This window comes from Microcebus murinus, chromosome 10 (assembly GCF_040939455.1).
Source record: "Microcebus murinus isolate Inina chromosome 10, M.murinus_Inina_mat1.0, whole genome shotgun sequence".
Classification (NCBI taxonomy): domain Eukaryota; kingdom Metazoa; phylum Chordata; class Mammalia; order Primates; family Cheirogaleidae; genus Microcebus; species Microcebus murinus.
The window spans coordinates 42,932,016-42,953,365 of record NC_134113.1 but is presented as its reverse complement, the minus strand read 5'-3'; the positions used below and the strand labels follow the sequence as shown (position 1 = coordinate 42,953,365).

Sequence of the window (21,350 nt, the reverse complement as noted above, 5' to 3'; positions counted from 1 at the left end):
TTCATCTTCACGTGACAGTATAAGTAGAAACAGTTGACACTCTCTTAAAAAAAGAATTGTTTTCTAGATAAGTAAGCCACTTTTGTAACCATATACTGATTACTGATGTTTATTTATATTGTTATTGAATGCTCATTTGTTTGTTAAGTAACAAATTAGTTAACTTTTTTCCCACGAAATAATTAAATGGTAGAATTATAACAAATCACAATGGTCATCCAGTTCAGTCCCCTCATTTTATTGATGAGAAAACTCAATTCTCCAGAATCTAAGTTACTTAAAATCTCATATTAGGGAAGTATTAGAAAACCTCTCATAATACTGGCTGGACCTTTGCTTCTAAAATCCCAGAGTCTTATTTTTAGTGTACTTACTTTAGTTCTAAGAGTATGATAGCCTGTGATAGGTATCTTTAACATATTAAGGAAAAATCAGTAGAATGAGAATTCTTTCCATCTTGCTGGCACAAGTCGTTATTTGCCTGTATCAAAGTCAAGTAATTGTATCTGTGGTACAAGGATTATATCATTCAAATCAATGACTAGATATTTTATTTTAATACCCACATGAACAAAAAAGCTAATATTTGGGGGAGCATTTTTGAGAAATTTGGCTCAGTTTCTAAGAATGAAATAGGAAAATGCAAATGTCAATTATAACTGAGTGGACCAAAAGTTCTGTGTGACATAGTGATGATGCCCAAGTTGGTCTTGCAGTCCTTTCTTTTGTTGGGATCTTTTTCCTTTACATAGAGTTAGGTTACTTTATAGCTGAAAATTTTAAAATATTTCTTTCTCAGCCCTTTGCTTAGAAATATGCTAATAGTCCCTAAATCTGATTAGAGGACCTCCTTTTAAAAAAAAAAAAAAAAAAACTACCACAACTTAGACTACTCTGAAATACTGAGAACGAAATCAAGTGAGATCTGATGGTATCCCATAGCCACACCTCTCTCTTTTCACCTCCTTAATTCCCCAGAGAAACCACCTTGAATGCTCAGAGATCTGGCAGTCTCTGACAACATTGGTCAATGGAACCCTTGAGAAAAACTCTAAGAAATATTTATGGTAATATCTTTTAAACTGCTACCTGTATTGACAGTAAGACTATTTTTTTTTATCTTTTAAGGTATGGAGAAGCATTATTTATGAATTCCAAACTTATCAGTGGAGTCACAGAATTTCTTAATACTGAAGGTGAACTCAAAGAGGTAAATATTTGAAACTAAGTTCTAATTCTTTTTGTTTATAAACATATGAAATTATTCATTTACTTCAACCATTTCTTTCCAGCAGATTCACATTCATCCCTTTTATACACATACACACCACGTATACACACATACAAACGTATACACACACACACACATCCCACATCTCCATATTAGAGACTTGACTGAATTCATTATCTGCGAAGATATTTCTAACATATTAAACATTAAGTGCCTGCAAAAATTGTTTGAATGCAATGATTTTCGAACCTGGAGATACAAAATTCACTTCAGAAATCATTGAGCCAGTCAGCTGCTCTTCAAATGATTCTATGAATCTAATTTAGTCCCATCAGTGACTCAGTATTCATATAAAGGATTGAGGTTGATGTTGATGTATAGAACATTAGTGTTACTGCTTTGTGGTGAGTCCTAAATAGATAATGGATAACTGGACATAATAATAATGCTTCATGCTATCTAGCTTGTTAAACGGAACAAATTCATATGCATAAAAGGAAACATATCTAGCAATACATATCAACATTAATAGTTTGTCTTAAAACTCTGCTTGGTACAATCACAAATGAATTTTATGAATGAAAATAAACTTGATTTTTTAAGGAGTAGTGTTCAGGTAGCAGAGTATATAACATTTCCTTTTTATGTTCTTTCTGGTTTATTTCTCTGGAAATTTAAACCACCTAGGTTTGGGGATTTGTTTGTTTGTTTGTTTTACCATTAGTTCACATCACTCATATATAAGAGATGAGAAATAGGAAGGAATAAGTAGGCAGGAAAGCGGAGTGAAATATAGATTCTTTTAACTGATCACAATGAGTTGGGCTTCAAAGATCCTATTGCCTTTTCCTCTGCTGCTCTTTTCCATTATAAAATACAGCTGATATTTGGCATTGAGAATCATGGCTTCTTCAGTTTTCCCTGACAGAATGCCTTATGCTGTGACCCAAAGCTAATCACAGCATGCAGCATTCCCCTAGCAGCATCCACCCTGGCACCATCCTTAATATCTTCTAATATTGCTGTTTCCTATGATCATCCCCCATGCACTAAGTTGGATTCTTTCACACCATAAGCTAAGCTAAGCTAAGTCTCTGATTGTAATGATTTGAAATTCAGCTTTTATCCCTGCTATGTGTGTTCCCAACCCTGAAGGATTTAGTTTTGAAAGCCCCAGAACACTTTTTACTATATTTTATTAATAAAGGAAGCTAAATGGAAAGGACTTTTTTCATATCCATAGGAAACAGAAAGTAAGAGCAATTAAATTGATGATTCCTTCTAATTTGCTCTGTATTTAAATGAAGTACTTTTAATTTCATGATGTTACATTCAATAATCTGAGAATGAAAGGCTTACTTATTTAGTCACAACCAGTGCAGCCATTGAAGTGAACACAGAAGTGAAAGATCCCTCCCCCTTTCCCTCTCCTCTTCCCTCCTTTTTGCGCCCTTCATACTCCCTCCCCTCTTTTCTCTTCTCTGCCCCTCTTCTCCCCACCTCTCTCCTATGCCCTCTCCCTTCTTCCTTCTTCCCTTTTTCCTCTAACTCTGTCTGCCTTTATATTTCCCTTGACTTAGTAATACCCAGGCCATAGGAAAAAAAAAATCTTCTAAATGGACATTTAACCACTTCAGTACGGTGCTCACCAGCCGCGAAACCTTGCCCACAGCCGGCACTCATAGTCCACACCATAGTTTGTGCTGTGCATTGACGACGAACGAATCTGTATTGCTCTTGTGTGATGAGGAAAGCTTTAAAGCACTGAAAGCATGTTTTACTTTACAGGCAGCTTTAGGAAAATAACTATAGCTCCTACTAAGGACTTGTTAAAAGGTCACAGATTTGTAGTAACTTATTAGCTGAACATACACACTGCAACTGCAGACATAAAAGCTGTAAAAGTAAAAGCTTTTGGCTGTCAGCTAAAGTTGACGCTCAGCCATGCACGTTCATCTGTGGCTATCGACTATAGTCGACGCTTGGACCGAAGTGGTTAATTGATTTTATCACATACTGACCATTTTGTCTTACACATCTCACTTATATATTTAATTTTTTTACACTTTAATTGCCATTTTAGATGTTTCAACATGTGCCCATCATGAAAAGTGCAATTCCAAAACTGAAACTAAACTGTGGCTTTTATTTCATTATCTGCAAAGCAGCTAACTTCACAATACAAACTCTCAGTGGAATGAGTGATGAATCCCTTCACTAAGGAGTTCCTTGCTCTGACTTTATAGTTTAATATTTTCTGCCTGAGGCTTTTTAATACTTTTATCATCTAATCATCATCTATAGGATTGGGGAACACTCTTGTCAGGTGGGGTGGGTCTTTGGTTTGTATTGATAATAATTCCCCTTTCTTAAAAGGAAAGGGCTGAGGAAAATTTAGTTGCCTACTGCCATAACTCATGAGCCCCATAAGCAGAAAACCCAATGTGTTCCCTTTAGATAGGCAAATTCTAATATCCAGGGGTTTATAGATCAAAAGAGAATCAGCATCTTTACGAATTCTGAAAACTCATTTGAGATTTTAATGATCCACACCAGCTTAGGGTGCATTCAGCAGAGAAACTTATATTGTTCCCTGGTCCCTTCCCCAAGACTGCATTCTGGTACCTGAAACTAAAATTTCCTTTTAATTACATAGCTCTAGCAATTTGAACAATATTTCTCTACAAGGCAATCTATCATTTCCTTAATTTTAAACTAATGGAGATACAATCTCGTGGAACTTCAGAGGGTCATTATCATTTTTCCACACTAATGCCCATTAACCAATCCTTTTACACATCTATTTTTCTGCCCCTTATACCTAATATATAGCACTGTTGTAGAGGAACATAGATCCTGTGCATCACAGACATCCCATTTACAGTTTTAAAATAGAAGATAGAAACCTCATAATAGGGCCATAACTAATTCTATTCATTTATATGCTTACTAAGTATATTATGTTTTGCAATTTACCCTAAAAAGTTCATTTTACAATGTTGAGGTCGAGGGTACCCTGAAATAATGTTTTTTAAAATGCTAAAATCTTTTTAAATAGAGAAATTAACAGACATACCTAGAAGTTTTATGCTAAGAAGATCAGAGAGCACAAAAGACACTGCTATCTTACTAAATGTTATTTTTTAAAGTGTCTAACTTGCAACATGTTAAAATAAAAGCATAACATAGTACAAATATTTAGGAGACACAATAAAAAATAATTAATGGCAGCAGAAAACCTATCAGAGAGCTGGAGAAATAAGCAAACTGGAATGCTAAATGTCTTCCATCTATCTACTGTGAGCTCTCTCAGTGCAGCAGGGTGCTGTGAGCACGCTCTAGGACTAGCAAGATGGCTGCTCTGACCGCACGTTTGCCATTAGAGCTGTGGAGGAAGATGGGGCATAAGATCAATTTATGGCAACTGTGGAAAGTGGGCCAGATGTGTTCTGATGAATAAGCTCCTCTTAAGATGCTTATGAGTCACCCCAGGCTCTCTGAGCTCACGAGGGATGTATTCAGTGCACTTAAATAGTGATTTAAGAAATGAATCTCTAGAGATCCACCAGTTACATTTTCTATTGAGAATTCTCTTGCAGGATAATCTGACCTACTATCCTTGTGTCAATAACACATTCATATTTCAACCCATAGTTTGCCTTGAAGGAGGACTTAAGAGTTTTACTCCATGTGTTCAGGCCGGCTTGCCATCTATCTCATAAAGAGGCCAAGGGCATGCTCCTCAGAGTTAAAGTTGCCAAAGGGTCATTTATCACTACTTGATGTATTCAGTGACTACCTGGGAAAGAATGTAATAAAGCAGAACATATTTTAAAAGGAGTAGATATAATTTTTTTCCTGATTGACATATAATATGTAAATAATGCCATTGTAATGTTATATTTTTGTAATAAAACAAACAAAAAATTCAAACCAGATAAAATGCATTATTTGTTGCTTTAAGGATATAGACCGAATGGGTCTGAATATAAATATATAAATATAAATGTATTATTGTGTTAATCAAAGTTTAAAATTATGATTTTCATATATGTGTGTATATATATTTTATATATATGTACAAATATATATGTATTTGTGGCCTGATTCTTGGAATAATGAAGATAATAAATGCCAATCTTTTCCCTTCCTCCTGTTTCCTTAATATGTGTGAATTTGATCAAATGTCAAATCAGTTTTAAGGACAGCACAGATAATTCTTTGTTATGCATTGGCTATTTCAAATATTAGCTATAAAAGCACAGTGATTTTGAAGTCTTCCAAAGGATATATAATAGCTCTGAGATACGGTTATCTACTGTTAATGCTCCTGGGCAGAGGGCTTTTTAGGAGAGTAGAGGATAAACTTTGAGAAAAGCCATCAGTATCATGTAATCAAAGTATCATGTAATCAAAGTAACACTGTCATAAGCAAACCAAGCTCTCCATGGACTAATTTCTAATTTAATCCAGAAAGGTACAATGAACTACATTTTGAACACCCCCCTACCAACACCAGTGTTTCTCCCTGCCCCTGAGCCAATCTTGATGTGATTCTTTTCCCTCCTGCCACAGCCTCCATGTGGCGCCACCGCGTGATGAATCACACCCCACACTAATTATGCCACATAATGTTTCTGTGTTGCAAGTTGATTTTTTTCACATTTGTCTATTAGCATCACAATTGTCGATCCATTGCCAGTTTCTTAAGAAAATGTCGAACAGAAAAGAAAAACTGCTAGTATTTAATTTTGAAGTAAAATCACTGAGTATTCCCAGAGTATGTGAACTCTCTGAATAAAATCTTATATTAATAAAAACAATGACAAAACATTTAAAAATATGACTTAAATACTCAAATTCTCTAGCTAAATGAGGCCATATTCTTCCTTTATTCTAAGTCGAGTTACTCAGGTGATTGCAATGTCATTCAATTTTCATAGCACCATTTCCCCCCCACCCACCCAATAATTTTGATAATCCCTTGACATTAAAGAGAGTGTCAAGCCCTATACTACTTACTTGGAGAAGATGAGGAATAATTTTCTCTCTACAAACAGAAAGTGAATATTTAGTTTTTAAGGTTACTTCATACACTGTATATGCCTTGCAATTATAACTAGTCTTTGCCACAATCCCATCAACCTATTTTGAAAAGATAAATCAAAGATGTCTGTTTTAATGTCTATTCATGAAACATGAAGCTGAATTTGGAGCTATTTAGATTGTAATGTCCATTCTTTTTTTGTTTCTGTTCCAAATCAATTACATCACATCTAATTGACACAATCTGTTATATTTCATTTCATTACCAAGCTCACTCGACAATATTAAAGATACCTTCTGTAGCGATTGTGGCACTTTGTTTAAAATAGATTCTTGTTCATACATGTTGAAGATGACTTCATTTTAAGACATATGGATTTACCGTTTAAAAATTTTGGTTTTCAGCTAAAGAACTTCATGAAGAGCTACGACGGCGTAGCTGCTGCTTCCTTCACACGAGCTGTGGAAACTGTTGAAGCCAATGTGCGCTGGAAAATGCTGTATCAAGATGAGCTTTTCCAATGGTTAGGAAAAGCTCTGAGACACTAATACATGTCTCTTATAAACAACTCAACTCAGAATTTCGTGAGAAGACCTGCTTTAATGTGGAATGAGGAAAATGTTTTACATGGAAAATGGCCAGATTTTCAGTGTTAACATGTGGGAGGAATTTTTTTTTTTTAACTTTTTGGTTTTGAGGGATATTTTTATTTGTTTCATTCATTCTGTTTTGTTTCTCTACTGGGTGTTCTTCTCTAAAGAAAATCTTGCAAGTGAAACTAGCCATGATTGCTTCAGCTGTACATTCATTGCTGTACAGGACCAAATATGATAGTGATGCATGTCGATGTTGCAGTCAGTTTGGAAAAACATATTCAGAATATTCTGTGCATGGATGTATGGTCCTGCCTGTGTTCCAGCATGCTTGTTTAAAATGTCCAATGTTGTTTGTGAATATATGTTACATCCAGGATGGGCATTATACAAAAGCACAAAAATTACATATGACAATCAGTGTTGCAATGGTAGAAAAACTAAAAAAGGGAATTATTTTCAGTCTTGAGCAATGTGAGAGGTAAAGTAGCCCCGTAAGTGATCAATGTCACTTATTTCAGCACTTGGATTGTCTGGCAATGATTAATATGGTTGCTAACTCATTTTCTGAGTTGAAGCTGTGTATACATTTAAAAAGGCATATAGATAGTGTATGCATATGTATATGTACATAGGGAAGCCCCGTATGTATATAGTATGTTGTACACTGTACATGTGCAAAGAATCTCTTCAGATCAAAGAAAATTTATTTCTTTTTATAAATTTATAAGGACTTGGAAAAAGCTTAGAAGAATTTATCTCAACATTATCCTTCCTATTGCCTAAGTTTCTCAAGAATTATGGATTTTCCATCTACTTCTTGAACAATGGTCTATTCTACTACATGAAGATGAATTCAAACAAAACTTATGTATAAATTAACTACTCTTCTAATTCTCCAAAGTAGCATCCTTGCATATAGATTCTATCATCATTTTTGGTCAGACTTCCTATTGCATGAAACAACAGTGTAAACTTATAATTATCAGTGCTGAGAAAGTGTTTATTTTTCCCTCTTGTTTTCCCACCTTATTTGGGGTAGTCAAGAGAGTTAAAAATTCTCCATGTGTTGGTCTTTCTGTCTGCATTGCTCTAATCCTCTATTAAGCAGCCATACCTCAACTGGGTCTATCAACATTTAATAGCCTTTGATGCCAGTTGTTCTATCCCTTAAGATGAAAAGTTACTTTTCTTGTGTTAATGTACAAAACTTTTCTTTTGGCACTGACAACTCTGTTCTACCTGGGAATTTTGAATAACCATTTTCATGGCTGTGTGTTGCGTAACATAAATGTTTTTAAATGGTATTCTCACCCAGTAGGCCAGCTCCTCAAACATTGCTTAGATCCTTCAAAATTAACATATTTTAAGTTTGCCATTATAAATTACCAATACAACTACTATACATAAGCCAAATATTTGTGGAACACTTTCTATCTTCCTGAGATTTTCTTTTCCTCCAAATCTTGCAAATCATTGAAACAAATATATTCTAACACTAATAGTCAATGAATACTGAAAAATAAATTAAAGTTTTTAGAAACTGGAGCCATAGAATTATTTTAATTTGGTAGAAAAGAGAGCAATTTTCTAATCCATAGAATAAGTACAACCCCAAATTGAATTTTATTATTTAAGCAGTTAATACCTATTACTCCTACCTGATTTTTCAGCACTTCATCCAATTCAAATACATTCATTTTAAGTATTCCATGTGGTGTAAAGAAGATATGGTAATGCTTAGTATAAAATCTAAAAGTTATCCCACCTATCAGAAAGGATAAAATCCAGCTACACACATCACATTTATGAAATTCTTAATTAAAGGGAAAAGTTCTAAAACATAACAATAATAAATATCACACTCCTGTGCAGGTATAAAACATGCATAATATCACCAACTAAGTCCATGTAATAGAAAAGATAAAAAATTAGAGGTGGATGTCTTGTTTTGTGTCATGAATTACTGAAAATTCTTAGTAGTTGTGGCTTTTTGTTTTGAGTAAAATTACCATTTCTAGATTTGAGTTAGAACCATTTTTATAGTTCTTTTTTCCTCCCCAGTGTTAATAATTGTAATCCTCTTTCAGTATGTTAGTGGCCTTGAACAACTGATTTAGCTACAATATCAAATCTTAAGTGTATAATTATGTGCAATGTTCAATACCTCATATAGTATTTGTTCAACAGTATAGCGATATCAATGACATTGAGATGACATTTTTGTTCTACATATTTTTCAATAATTTATCCTTTCCAATGTTGAAATTATCTTTAACATTTTTTAGTTGTTTAAATAAGTAATATTTTCAAAATAATAAAATAACCAATGATATCTCTTGGAATATTCTGTAAAATATAGTTATAAAATTCTATTTTCTACTTAGAGTTTTTATCTTTTCTCTCTTCTTTGTCTGTTTTACAAATCATATGTATGCATGAAATAACAAATTGTTGGAAGTGTCCAACAGTCTTAAAAATTTACTATGCCAATATATGTATAAGAGCAAAACTTGGATTCAATTAGAAAGGACTAAATTATTTACCACATTAAGTATTCAACATCTCCAGGTAATTGGTAAATAAAATCCCCATTTTTTAAAAAATCTTCTTATAATATTTGAAGTTTTTAAAATATACAATCTCAATCTCCAAGGCTAATATCTACAATACTAGGTATATTATTGAGTGTCACTAACATGTAATTTAGCTGGGCCTTAAAACTCACCTTGGTTTTTATTGTTTCTAGAACTATTATTCTAGTCATATCACAGGATTCAGATTTTTATAATAGTATAATTTACAAATATCATAACTATAATATCTTACAAGGTAATTAAGGTTATGCCATGTATTTATAAAATATATTTCATTTTCAAAAAACTTTTACATATTTTATTTGACTCCTAACACAAACAAAATAAATTTGCTTATGGAAGGCAAAGATGAATAAGGCCTGAAGTAATTTACATCAAAATAAATGAAAAAACCATAAAGAAATAATGGACCAGTCAGAATAAGGGCAACATGAAAAATAATTATGTGCTACACAGAAGAAGTAAATGATTTTAGGTATATATAAAATTATGCAACTATTTTTATACACTAGTTCTCAAAACTTGTATGGTACTTAGTATAATTTTCATTGTTTGATTTCACAGCACTTAATTGTATTTTACAGAAATATGTAACATTTTGAAATTATAACAAAATAGTATAGTTTAAACTCTAATAATTGGAATTGGAATAGAATTTGCCCTTAAGAAAAACCTTTCAAGCAATTTAGTAGTAGCAGTAAGTTGCAGGAAGAATGTCTAGTCTACTTATGAAAAAACAGATCAAGTTTTCTAAAATGGTTTTAGCATACTACTTGTATATTTACAATGTATTAATTTTAAGTTAATTATATATTCTTTAAAGCAGATCCAATGATACTTATCCTAGGCAGTAATTTATTTGTTCAAATCAGTATATGTGAACTTGAGTGTTAACATGTTCTTGTAAATTATTCTAGAATTCCAAATTTTAATTATATAAGAGTAGCCTTTAGTTTAATTGCTTTGAATTAATGAATAAGTTTTTTAAAAAATAAAATATTTTGTTTAATATGATATGGATTCAGGAAAAGTCTAAAAAATATACTCTAGTAGTTTTTATTTTTTATTTTATTTTAAAATTTTAAAATTTTATTTTAAAGTTTAGATGAAGTTTTAAACAGTTGTTAAAATATATGTTCTAATGTTAAATATACTAATGTGTGCCATTGCATACATTTTATTTGTTAAATAGGTTTTTCACAAACTGGCACTACTAGTAGGCCGTATGATTTTTACCCCAGATTTTGAAAACATGGCACTTTAATGGCTTTTGTTTTGAATATTTAACAGATTAAGGATAGTCTTTTGAAGATATTTATCTTTTGGATATTCTTTCTTCATGTATTACTGCACTGAGAAAAAAGAAAAACAAAATGACTCCTGCTTTATTTTGTTCCCACTTAAGTTTTTTGTGTTGTGTTAATGTTAAATGAGTTAGGATATGGGGAAGGAACCAAAATTTGAGTGTCTACTAAATGCCAAGCATTTCATAGGTGTCATCTCAATTAACAACCCTGCAAAATGTCATTAGATCTAATTTATCAAAGAATAGACTGAGGCTTGAGTTGTTATCAGTTTACATAATTAATTAATGGTATTAGTTGGGATTCAAAACTCTGAAAACCCAAGCCTTGTATGGCTCAAATTAGTCACTAATTTGCCTCCAGCCTGAATGAAAATATGTTTATCCATATCGACCAGTGTCTATACACAGGAGATTTGAATAAATATTTTTAGCTCACTTCATCATTGTCATTGGATCATTTGAAAGAAATGTTAATTAGTGCATTCTGGTTTACCACTCATTTCTTAACAAGGTGACTTCATACATTCTTTAAAAGGTTTTCATCAAAACGTTTCACATTAGTGTCTTGTGTAGTGGGTTTTAAGCTATAGCAGGTAATTAACAGATACTCCAGCCAATGAGACATGAAAAATAAGTGAAAAAAAGGAGAATGAATTGCAAAGCTTTTCACCAGTGGGCCACAAAGAGGAGGTTAAACCTCTGTCTTTGCATGTGGAGGAGACATATAGTCTAGTCAGAGCTTTCCTTTTGCTTAGCAATAAGGTCAGAGAAGTATTTTTCTCTTTCTGCTTAGAACTGTAGATGGACTGCAACGGCTTAATTTACTTGAAGTTCCATTTTCAATGGAGCTGCTGTGTGTAGATACAGTCTAAGATAAGTGCTTTCACTTGCCTCTGCACGGGTCAACTTTCATGTAATCACACACTTTTTTATGCCATGTAAGTAAAGAGTGAAACATTTTATAGAAAATATTACACTGGAGTTAAGAACATCTGCTTTGAATGTGCAGTGCATTTATTTTTTAAGTTAATCATTTAGTAGCTATCCTTTTTAATCCTTGCTGGGTTCATAGTATTGCACTTGCTCATGTACACAATTCTGTTCCCACCTTTACATAGCTTATGACCTACTGGGTGAGAACATTCATTATTAAGCTTTTGTTATTCATTTAAAATAAGGTTATGAACTGCCATTTCTCAAGTACAAAACATTTTTCAAATGAATTTCTCCTCAAATGTTATATTCAACTTTTAAAATATTGTATAACAACAATTTCACATTCTCTGTTTAGATGCTACCTGTGCATCATCATATATGAAGATATTTGCCATTTTTCATTGCTATATTTTAACCTCTTTGCAGTTTCATAATCTTTGAAAACATGATTACAAAACTAAAATGGATTAGGACTATGAAGAAGTGAATACATTGCCCACTTATTTAACTATAAGGGAAATTCTACCATTGGGCTTTCATAATTGGCTTCCTGGGACACCACTGAATTTATCAGATAACTTTTTAAAAATATTATATGGACTATTTCTAACAAACTTGAATTTATTCAGTAACAAAGTTTATTTTCCTAAAGTCACTCCCCAAATGAGCAGATTTATTTAAAATATACCAAATAAACCACTCTTTTCTTTTCTAATGTTTTCTGATTTATGAATAAAAATAACTGTCCTTTTAGTAAATACAAGATACTAAAGCATTTACCAAATAATAAACTTATGTTAGTTTAGCATATAAATGTTTTCTATGGTATGCCTTTAAAATTATTCAGTAAAAATTGAATCAATATGTATTCAACATGAAATTTTTATTCCATTCTGACCAAGCACTAATAATATAGATTTTTCTAAATGAGAAAATTTGTCTTCTGTATTTTAAGCAGAACAAATTTGAATTTTGCCTCTGATAATAAAATTTTGTATAGTAATGTATAATTCATCACTGTCTTAATTTTCTGACATGTGCAGACAAGGCCAAAATAAATAATACCTTATGTTTTTTTATGCTTCTGTTTTCACTTGAGGATTCATTTTAAAAATTCTGAGTATATATATATATATATATACTGTAAAGGCCCATGAAAAGAGAAAAAAATCACTCTTTTCTGACATGGAATTTTTCAAAACTATATACATGCTGAAACTAAAGTAAAGAAGTATGTATTTGTGCTATAATGTAAAAAAATATATATCAATTTGGTCTCCTTTCCAATTATATGCCTTTAGAATAAATGAAATCATCTGCACTTTGTAAAAAAATAATTTCTCCTGAAATGCATTTCAGATTGCTTTTTAATAGGATTTCTGCATTCAGCAGGCTGTCAGCCTCTGAATTTCAATAATAGTTTCCAATAACAACAGGGCTATAAAATATATATAATATGTCTTATAAGTAGTACTCAAAATGTATTTTTCGATGTCTCTGGGTTTTTTTGTTTCTAAGGATTGGTCAGTGGACATTAGAACTTGATTCTACATAGCCACCCATTTGATCCTTACCCATAATATAATACTTTCTTTACAGAGCCATAGGTAATCCTCCTCTGCTGTGAGCATGAGGGTAAGAAATAGAAGGCCTTTCAAACTAGAGTCAAGAATATTCCTATTAGAGGATATAGCCAATGTCTGCATTATGTGTGTGTGAGTAAATATATATCTATGTGTATGTGTATATCGCCAGTATATATATATAATATATATTATAGTATATATGTAATATATGTCCAATATCTATGTAATATGTATTACATAGATATTATACATAGATATATCTAACTGTATATTATAATATATGTATATATTATATATACCTGTGTGTATATATATCTCCAGGAACACCTATACATGTAATTATTTATTTTACTTTCCAAAAGATAATTGTGCGTCAGAAAATGGCTATTGCAAAGTATCAGCTGGGGAAGTAGTGCATGGGTAGCATCTTTACCTGGAGAGTCTGTCAAATGATCAGTAAATTATACCAGCACAATAGCAAAGATTCTCTCTAAAACTCACAAGGGAGCTTATAGATTCTGTCTCAGTAGGTGTTGGTATACAGTCATCTCTATTTTGAACACAGATCGTAAGATGATTCTGGTGGAGGCAAACCATTTAGACTGCACTTCAGGAAACACTGGTTAGGTGCAGTGGTTCTCTGCCCTACTTTCCATTAGACTCGCCTAAATTGATTTTTAAAATATACTGATGTCTGGGCCATACTCCAAACCATTTAAAGAAGACTGTCTGGAATGGGGCACCAGCATCATTTTTTAAAGCCACCAGATGCTTCTAATATGCAGTCAAGGTTAGGCCTCCCTGGCAGGAAGCACCCAATTGAACACAAATGAATTTAAGCATTAGTCATAGAATGCTATGGAAGTATCTATTTTTCAGAAATCTAAGAAGTTCTTACCATTGTTTGACATTCTTTAACATACACGGAAGTCCAACATGTGCTCTCAGTTAGCTAGGTAGTGAAAAGCAAACGAGGTTGGACAACTGACTTCACTGCCCTGCCACATAACTGCCACATGCAAAGCTGAGCGTGGCCCATTGTCATCTAGGTGAACGCCTTGTCTTCACTGTGTTCTGACACTGGCATTCTCCTGACACCCGCTTTGTCCTATAACCTTTTGTCTGTAGTCCTATGTAGACGAGTATGACTAATTCCACATCTACTGTTATTAGCAATAACAATTTTGCAATTTTTGTTTTGAAATAAAGGAGGGGCCCACTAGAAGGGCTATCCATCAAACGGCTGAACCTTTCCTTTGCTGAACAATTTTTTTCTGGTCTTCCTGACATTAGAGAATAGGCATGACATGCATTAAAATTGTTACAGCAGGGTCATAAACACATCATAAACTATTATTATACACTATTGTCATCTGAAATATTATTATTTTTTCCAGTTCTTCATTTTTTTTTTTTTACACATTACTCTTCCTCCTCTTTCTCTCTCTCGTGTGACCTGCCAGCTGAGCATTGAGACTTTTTCAGCAACAGCAAGTATTTTTACTTGGCATTGCAAAAAGAAGAGTGAAAGTTTTAAGCTGTTTCTATATCAGTGTATATAATAGAAAGTGACATGTGTTTCTGGGATTGTCAAACAAGACCCAAAGGGCATCTGGATACATTGAAACTGCTTGGTTGTACTTTTGAGTCTTTGTGCTCATTCTTCAATCCTTTGGTTCTGGCATCCCTTGGGTTGTTAAAATTTGCTTTCCTTTCCTGAAATCTCTAGCTAATTAGAGATTTTTAGAATACAAAGTAATCCTTTTCTTTTTTTTTTTTTTCAGTAAAAGAAGAACTAGAGATATTGTCACCTCTTGAATATCTTAGCAAGCTGATAAAGTATAAATCATTTAATTGGGTAACTCAAGTCATATCTGAAAAAAAAATTCTAATTTTTTTTGTTCTCCTTTTGTTTTTTTTTTCATTCTCCGTCTTTTACTGTGTATGTAATTATCTTCATAAGATTTAAAATTGAACCCATTTCCCTGTAGAAAGAAAATTTTGCTGTAGAGTAAGGCCTTCTAAGTTAGCTTATTATTAAGTTATCAGAACTCTCATGAAGACTAACTTTACTGAGATTGTTATGACAAATTCAGGTCTACCCAAGAATTCCAACAACTGCCTGCTGGGTAAAGGAGGAAAGTACTTAATGAGCAAAGATCTATGTAGAAGTCCTAAAGCTAAATCTTAATAGGCATGGCTTCATTCCAACACTAGTAGGTAGATATATACTAAAATTTAGCACGAAAAAAGGGATTGCAAAATAAGCTTTCCATATTTAAGACCGTGGTGGACTTCAGCAGACAGAGAATATGCAAAGATGCAACAGGTGTATAAAAATTCCAGGCAGTTCATATCATGAATATATTTTATAGACGACAGTTATTCTGCTGCTTGGTTGACCCAAATATTTTCCAGTGATATTTGAGTGAAATAATTGAATGAAATAAATGGAATGTTTCAGATGATAAACACAAGTTCCAAAGTAAATAATAATTTCAATCCTGTTCACATTGCCTGTGAAGAGCAAGAGCTGCCTAGTGTTTCTGAGGTGTTTGTGTGTGTATGTTTTGAATAGGAGAGGATGGAAAGTGAGGAAAGGGTGAAAATAGATGACACAATTTTTAACCAAGCATATGCACATATTACAAATGAAATTAAAGTCCCATGTTATGAAATGAAATAGTTTTTCAATCTTTTACAATCAATATTCAATTTGCTAGTTTGAAAATTCTCACATTCTTGCATATGAAACTATACTTGGTGATTCAGAGGAGAAATTTAGACTCAAGTGTAATATTATTACTTTTGGTTCAATAGCAAGTGACATGAGTTTCTAGAACTGTCAAAAAAGATTCAGTAGATATGTGCATACATAGAAACTGGGTGTTCTCTTGAGTCCAAAAGGAAATATCAAAACCTAACTTTGTATAAATGAAACTGAAAAAAACTCAACTTGCCCTTTCCGGTTAGTAAGAAAACATAGGAACTCTGAAGTGAGGGTTAATATATGAGCTTGTGCTTGTTCTGTCACAAATTCATTTCAGAATAGGTGTTCCCATGTGTTAAGTTTCTAGTCATTCTCAATTACTTAGATCAACTCAAATGCAGACAAATGTTTTGCCTGAATTACATACACAAATATCTCATTTGCTTTGATTACAGATGCTTTCCTTACTTACTATAATACTTATCATCACTTGAGATGTTTGATTTTGTCATATATACTTAGTATAGATTGGTCAAAATGTAAGAATAAAGCAAAATATCATTTGTCATGCCCTAGTTACTATACTTCTAGTAATGCCCAAATTTGCAGCTTCCTTATAAAGATGAACTTGATCCACATAGCTCTTAGGTTCAGTTAAAGGTCCAAAGTTTGCATATTGTTAAGTTAAATCTCAGTTAAATGCTGTCTGTTTTTCATACCCAAGCAAAGATATTAATATTTTGTTCTTGTTAAATTTTACCATGTGAAAATTTGGGGATCCCAATCCTGTAATCCATTATAACAACTTCTCTCAGTACATGTGAGTCGCATGTCATCTTTGTTCCCATTTAAATCATGAAATTAGAGATTTTTTCCCCAGACATCATTGTGCCATCAGATCTGATACCTGCCAGTAGTTTCTCATTTGGTTATATGGGTAGTAGATCGAGTGGTTAGGCTTTGTTTACATGAGACTATATGTTGTTTGGGAACAATTTCTCTATGCTTACAGACTATGGACTGCCTTCTTCAGGGCTTAATACAGGAGCTAAAATAACATGGTAACAGAACCCTACACTTCTATGTTTCTGATTATTTTACTCTCGCTAGCCCAGAAACATAGAAAAGGTAGCTACTAACATATCATATAGCCAAAAAAATGGTTTTATGCAAATATCTTGCCAAAGCTTTTGGAAGGGAGAAGATTTTTCTTTCTCAATGCTTTCAAACACATCAGAATAAAACAAAGTGGAAATTTTATAATCTACATTAGACACTAATTTACTCAAAGAAGAATTTTTTGTCAATTTGAAAACTCCTCTGAGCATATTCTCTTTTAGGTGTGTATCATCCTTACTGGCTATCTTATCCATTTCACATTTTTTTTATAATTTATATGTTTTATCTTCCAACTAGATTATAAATTCCTCAAGGGTATAGATGGTATCTATTTCCAATTTTTGACCAAAAGCCCAAATATAATAAATTCTCAATCACATTTTCTTGATTGAGAACAACCTAAGTGCCAGTATAGCTTTCCAGTATGACCAAAGACAGCACAGAGAAAGAAGTGTTTTAGGGATTTAGAGGCATAACTAGAGTAAGAAAGCGTTGATCGTTTTAAAGTATTACAAACCTAAAGCTTTAAAACTCACTTCATCCCTTTAATGTGTCCAAAAATAACACTTTAGAGCAACACTCGTTATCGACTTTGACCTGCTTTGTGGAGAAAGTAGAAGAAGGGGAGGATAATAAGATGCTACTTCATGACACATCTATTACAGTAATTCATTTATAGTACAGAACCTTTGCCAATGATAAATGCATGTTACTGTGGTACAATTATGAATGTACCTTGGTTTTTCAACAATAAAGCTGCCAAAAGGTTGTGAAATGCACAAGAGAGAAAGAAATTTTAGTTGAAGAACTGAAATAACCAAGAAGTATAATTTTTTAAAAAGTAAGTGTCTACATGGTTTCTTTAAAGATTTTTTTTGTTCACTATTAAGAGAGATGCCATGATTTTAAAAAAGCACATTTTCCACTTAATATTCCATCAACTCAAAATACTTGATTCCGTGTGCTTGCTGCCTTCTCAAATTATCTTTATATAGGAAACATTCACAATATCTCCCTTATTGCCACAAAATGTAAATCTATCTAAGAAAATAATACCATTTATGGCTTTGAAATTTCTTACAAGGTCTTGGATTGGACTGGGAAAATAATATTAAGCTTTTGTTCATTGATATTTTAATATGAAACAGAGGTCAGGTGAAATTATATAATCATCTGGATCTCATGCAACTCCTATGTTTATTAATAATGCTAAAGGTCTAAAGTCACTAAAAGGCAAATGAGTGTGTACATTTGCTGATCTACTGTGTACTCAAACCTGTCTTAGATCCCATGCTGACATTACACTAAAATAAGGAAATTTTTCTTATTAGGCAAATAACAATTATACATGAAACACAATATAGGAAAACATATAATATATATCTTGAAGCCACTATTGAGAAAAGGAAAAGTTGTATATAAACTGAACTCTTCAAGAAAGCTTTGTGGGGTAAATTGAGTTAGAGAAAGATTCCTGACCATTACCTGTGGTTTCCATGAAATGCAAGATAAGAAGTTAAGGGGTAGCATGGGGTAAAAGGAATATTTAGTGACATAGTAAAAAGTTAAATAAGATAGATCATGAGGATCTCTCATTCATCACTTTTGTCCACTAGAGCTGGAGAAAGGCTGTAACTAGCTTTAATTTAATTTTGTCTGGGCTGATGGAACAAATTATTTTTATTTTGAAGACTATTTTTCTAAAGTAATTATTATTATGGGAAGAATCTAAGATATAGAATAAATGTCTTCTTAAAATGTGAGTGAGGGAAATATTTATATTATAGGAAAGGAAATAAATAAATACATATATAATCCTTCAAGTTTTCCTTTCATAGTTTTTGCAATTCTTTATACAATTTAAGTGATTAAAATTGAATTTTTCTTATACAGTATCTGATAAGAATTATGCTTTGCATTTTACATGAAAGGTCTTTAAGAAACAAATTGGCACTATATCCACAGGTTAAAGAAGACCAGGTTGATTAATACACAAAGTTACTTAACAAAGTTAAGTAATATCCATTCTTGATAAATATTATCAATAAAATAGGCATAAAAGTGAATTTCCTGAACCTATTAAAGGGCATCTACAAAGATTCTACAGACACCAGGCTTAATCATGAAGGACTCGTTTTAAAATATACCTAGTACTTATTTTAATCATGTATAGCAAGACACACAAAAATGTAAATGACTGTCATGAAAAAAGAAGATTTCGTACTTATAGAACCCATGAAACAATAGAAAGACCCACCAGGCAAGGCCATACTGGGAAGGACCAGGATCAGTCAAGAGCAGAGACAGAGCAAGGAGAAAGCAAGGGCAAGAGCCTTTTGGTGTGTGTGTGTATGTGTGTGTGTGTGTGTGTGTGTGGAATGTGTGACATAGAATAAGGTTTATGATTGACTAGTTTGGAATATTTCAGTGGGATCTGGCATATACAGACTGCCCTAATTGATTGATACCTGGCTCTGGGGTGTTTAGGGAAGGGGGTAGTGGCTTGTGTGAGATAGCTCAATAAAGCAGGTAGTTGGGAAGTGTGGACTCTGGATTCTTTGGTTCAATATGAAGGGCACATTCTTGGGTCAGTGGTGTGCTATACTGAGAATTATCTAACCCTAGGAGGGGCAGTCCCTTACTGGTTAACAAGACACCAAATGCCAAAGCATCAAGAATGCAGGAAATAGATAGGGCGGAGCAAGATGGCGGACGAATAACACGGCCAGACAGAGGGTCTATGCAGAAAAGACCGATTCTAGCAGAAACTAGAGGAAAGAAGCAAGAAGACGAGCATACAGCGGACAAGGGCCGGAAGGAGGGGTACCTGAGACCCCGGGAGACTCCACGGGAGGAGGCTGCGGAGGAGAACTGGAGGCTGAGACCACCGGAGCAGCCCGGAGACCAGCGGCAAGGGTAGGTGGATTCGCTGTTTCCCCTCCCCTGCATTCGGGACTGCTGGTGGGCTCCCAAGCGGGTGGAGAGACCTGCGGACATCAGCCCAGAGACTGCCGCCGCCTGCCAACGGTGAGCCTGTAGCAGACGTGGCACCAGGTTCCCAACTTCCTCCGGGCACCTCCGTGTGCACGGACCCGAGCCGCGGGGCAGGCGCCATATTGCCTCCTCCTCCCCTCCGCCGACCCTACCCGCGGCTGCCCAGAGAGACAATACAGCCACCAGCCGGAGGCACCTCCAGGGAACGGGACCTTCCCGTTTGGGACCCCGCCCGCCCTCCCAGGTGCTGCTGGCACCGTGTTCCCAGGAAAACGGTGCCGACTCAGAGGCTGAGAGACATAGACCCAGCTTGGGCTCCCTGTGGGTGAATTAGGACCGGAAACCCTCTCCCTGGTGGGAATACAGTTTGAACTCTGGGACCCAGAGGTCAGACCTGCAGACCAGATCCCCTGCACCGAGGGCTAGCATTGCCCGGGGCACAGAAGGATTATACGTGAACAGCCTACTGAGGTCTGTGTGCCTCCAGGGGCGGATCGGCGTCCTAGAGGGCAACCCTCCTCCCAGGAGGAGGCCGTGCGCCCAACCCAGGTGGCGTTCCTGTGCAGGGAACCTCCCCGCCGGCATCACAGTCCGGGGAGGCCTGGTGGCTTGTGGTCTGGCCTGCTGGCAGAGGCCCAGGAGTAGCTGCGGAGTTGGGGAGGGTGGAAAGAAGCGAGGCCTGCTGCAGACTGTGGGTCTCAGACAGCCCCACCCCCACACCCAGACTTTCTGGCTGAGCGGGACCATTCCAGCCCCGCCCTGACAGCAGAGAACAGAACTTTGACCCCTGCTAACGGCCTGAGGGCAGGCTTACCCAACCCAGCTCCGCCCAGAAAGAGAGCTGATAACAGGACTCAAAATCAACACCATAGCCTGTTCCTCCAAGCAAACGCCACCTACTGACAGGGACGGCATCTTGCACAGCCTTTCCACGGCACCCACTGACTCAATATACAGGGAGTGGTCCAATTTCACCCACAGGCACCACCTAACGCCTCAGAAACTAAACAAGGTGTGTGAATACCCAAACAATAACCTAAGGAAAGAAACAACAACTGATCGACATGGGAAGAAATCAGCGAAAGAACTCAGGAAATATGAAGAACCAAACGGAAAACACACCCCCAAGGAGGAGCACCAGCCCCCTAGAAACGGACACCGACCAAAATCAGGCAACCAATATGACAGAAAAGGAATTTCGTATGTGGATCATAAGAACACTCACCCAGCT

At 34.7% G+C, this 21,350-nt stretch overlaps 1 protein-coding gene across 1 annotated transcript in view; it reads left to right on the top strand.

The window, feature by feature from the left end:
- TRHDE (thyrotropin releasing hormone degrading enzyme) overlaps positions 1-11,214 on the top strand; it is a 385,264-nt gene extending 374,050 nt beyond the window's left edge. The window contains exons 18-19 of the mRNA XM_012738835.2: positions 1,129-1,210; positions 6,683-11,214. Of these exons, the coding sequence (XP_012594289.2) occupies positions 1,129-1,210; positions 6,683-6,826 (226 nt within the window). The 3' untranslated portion in view covers positions 6,827-11,214. The remainder of the gene's footprint in view (positions 1-1,128; positions 1,211-6,682) is intronic.
- The last annotated feature ends 10,136 nt before the right edge of the window (positions 11,215-21,350 follow it).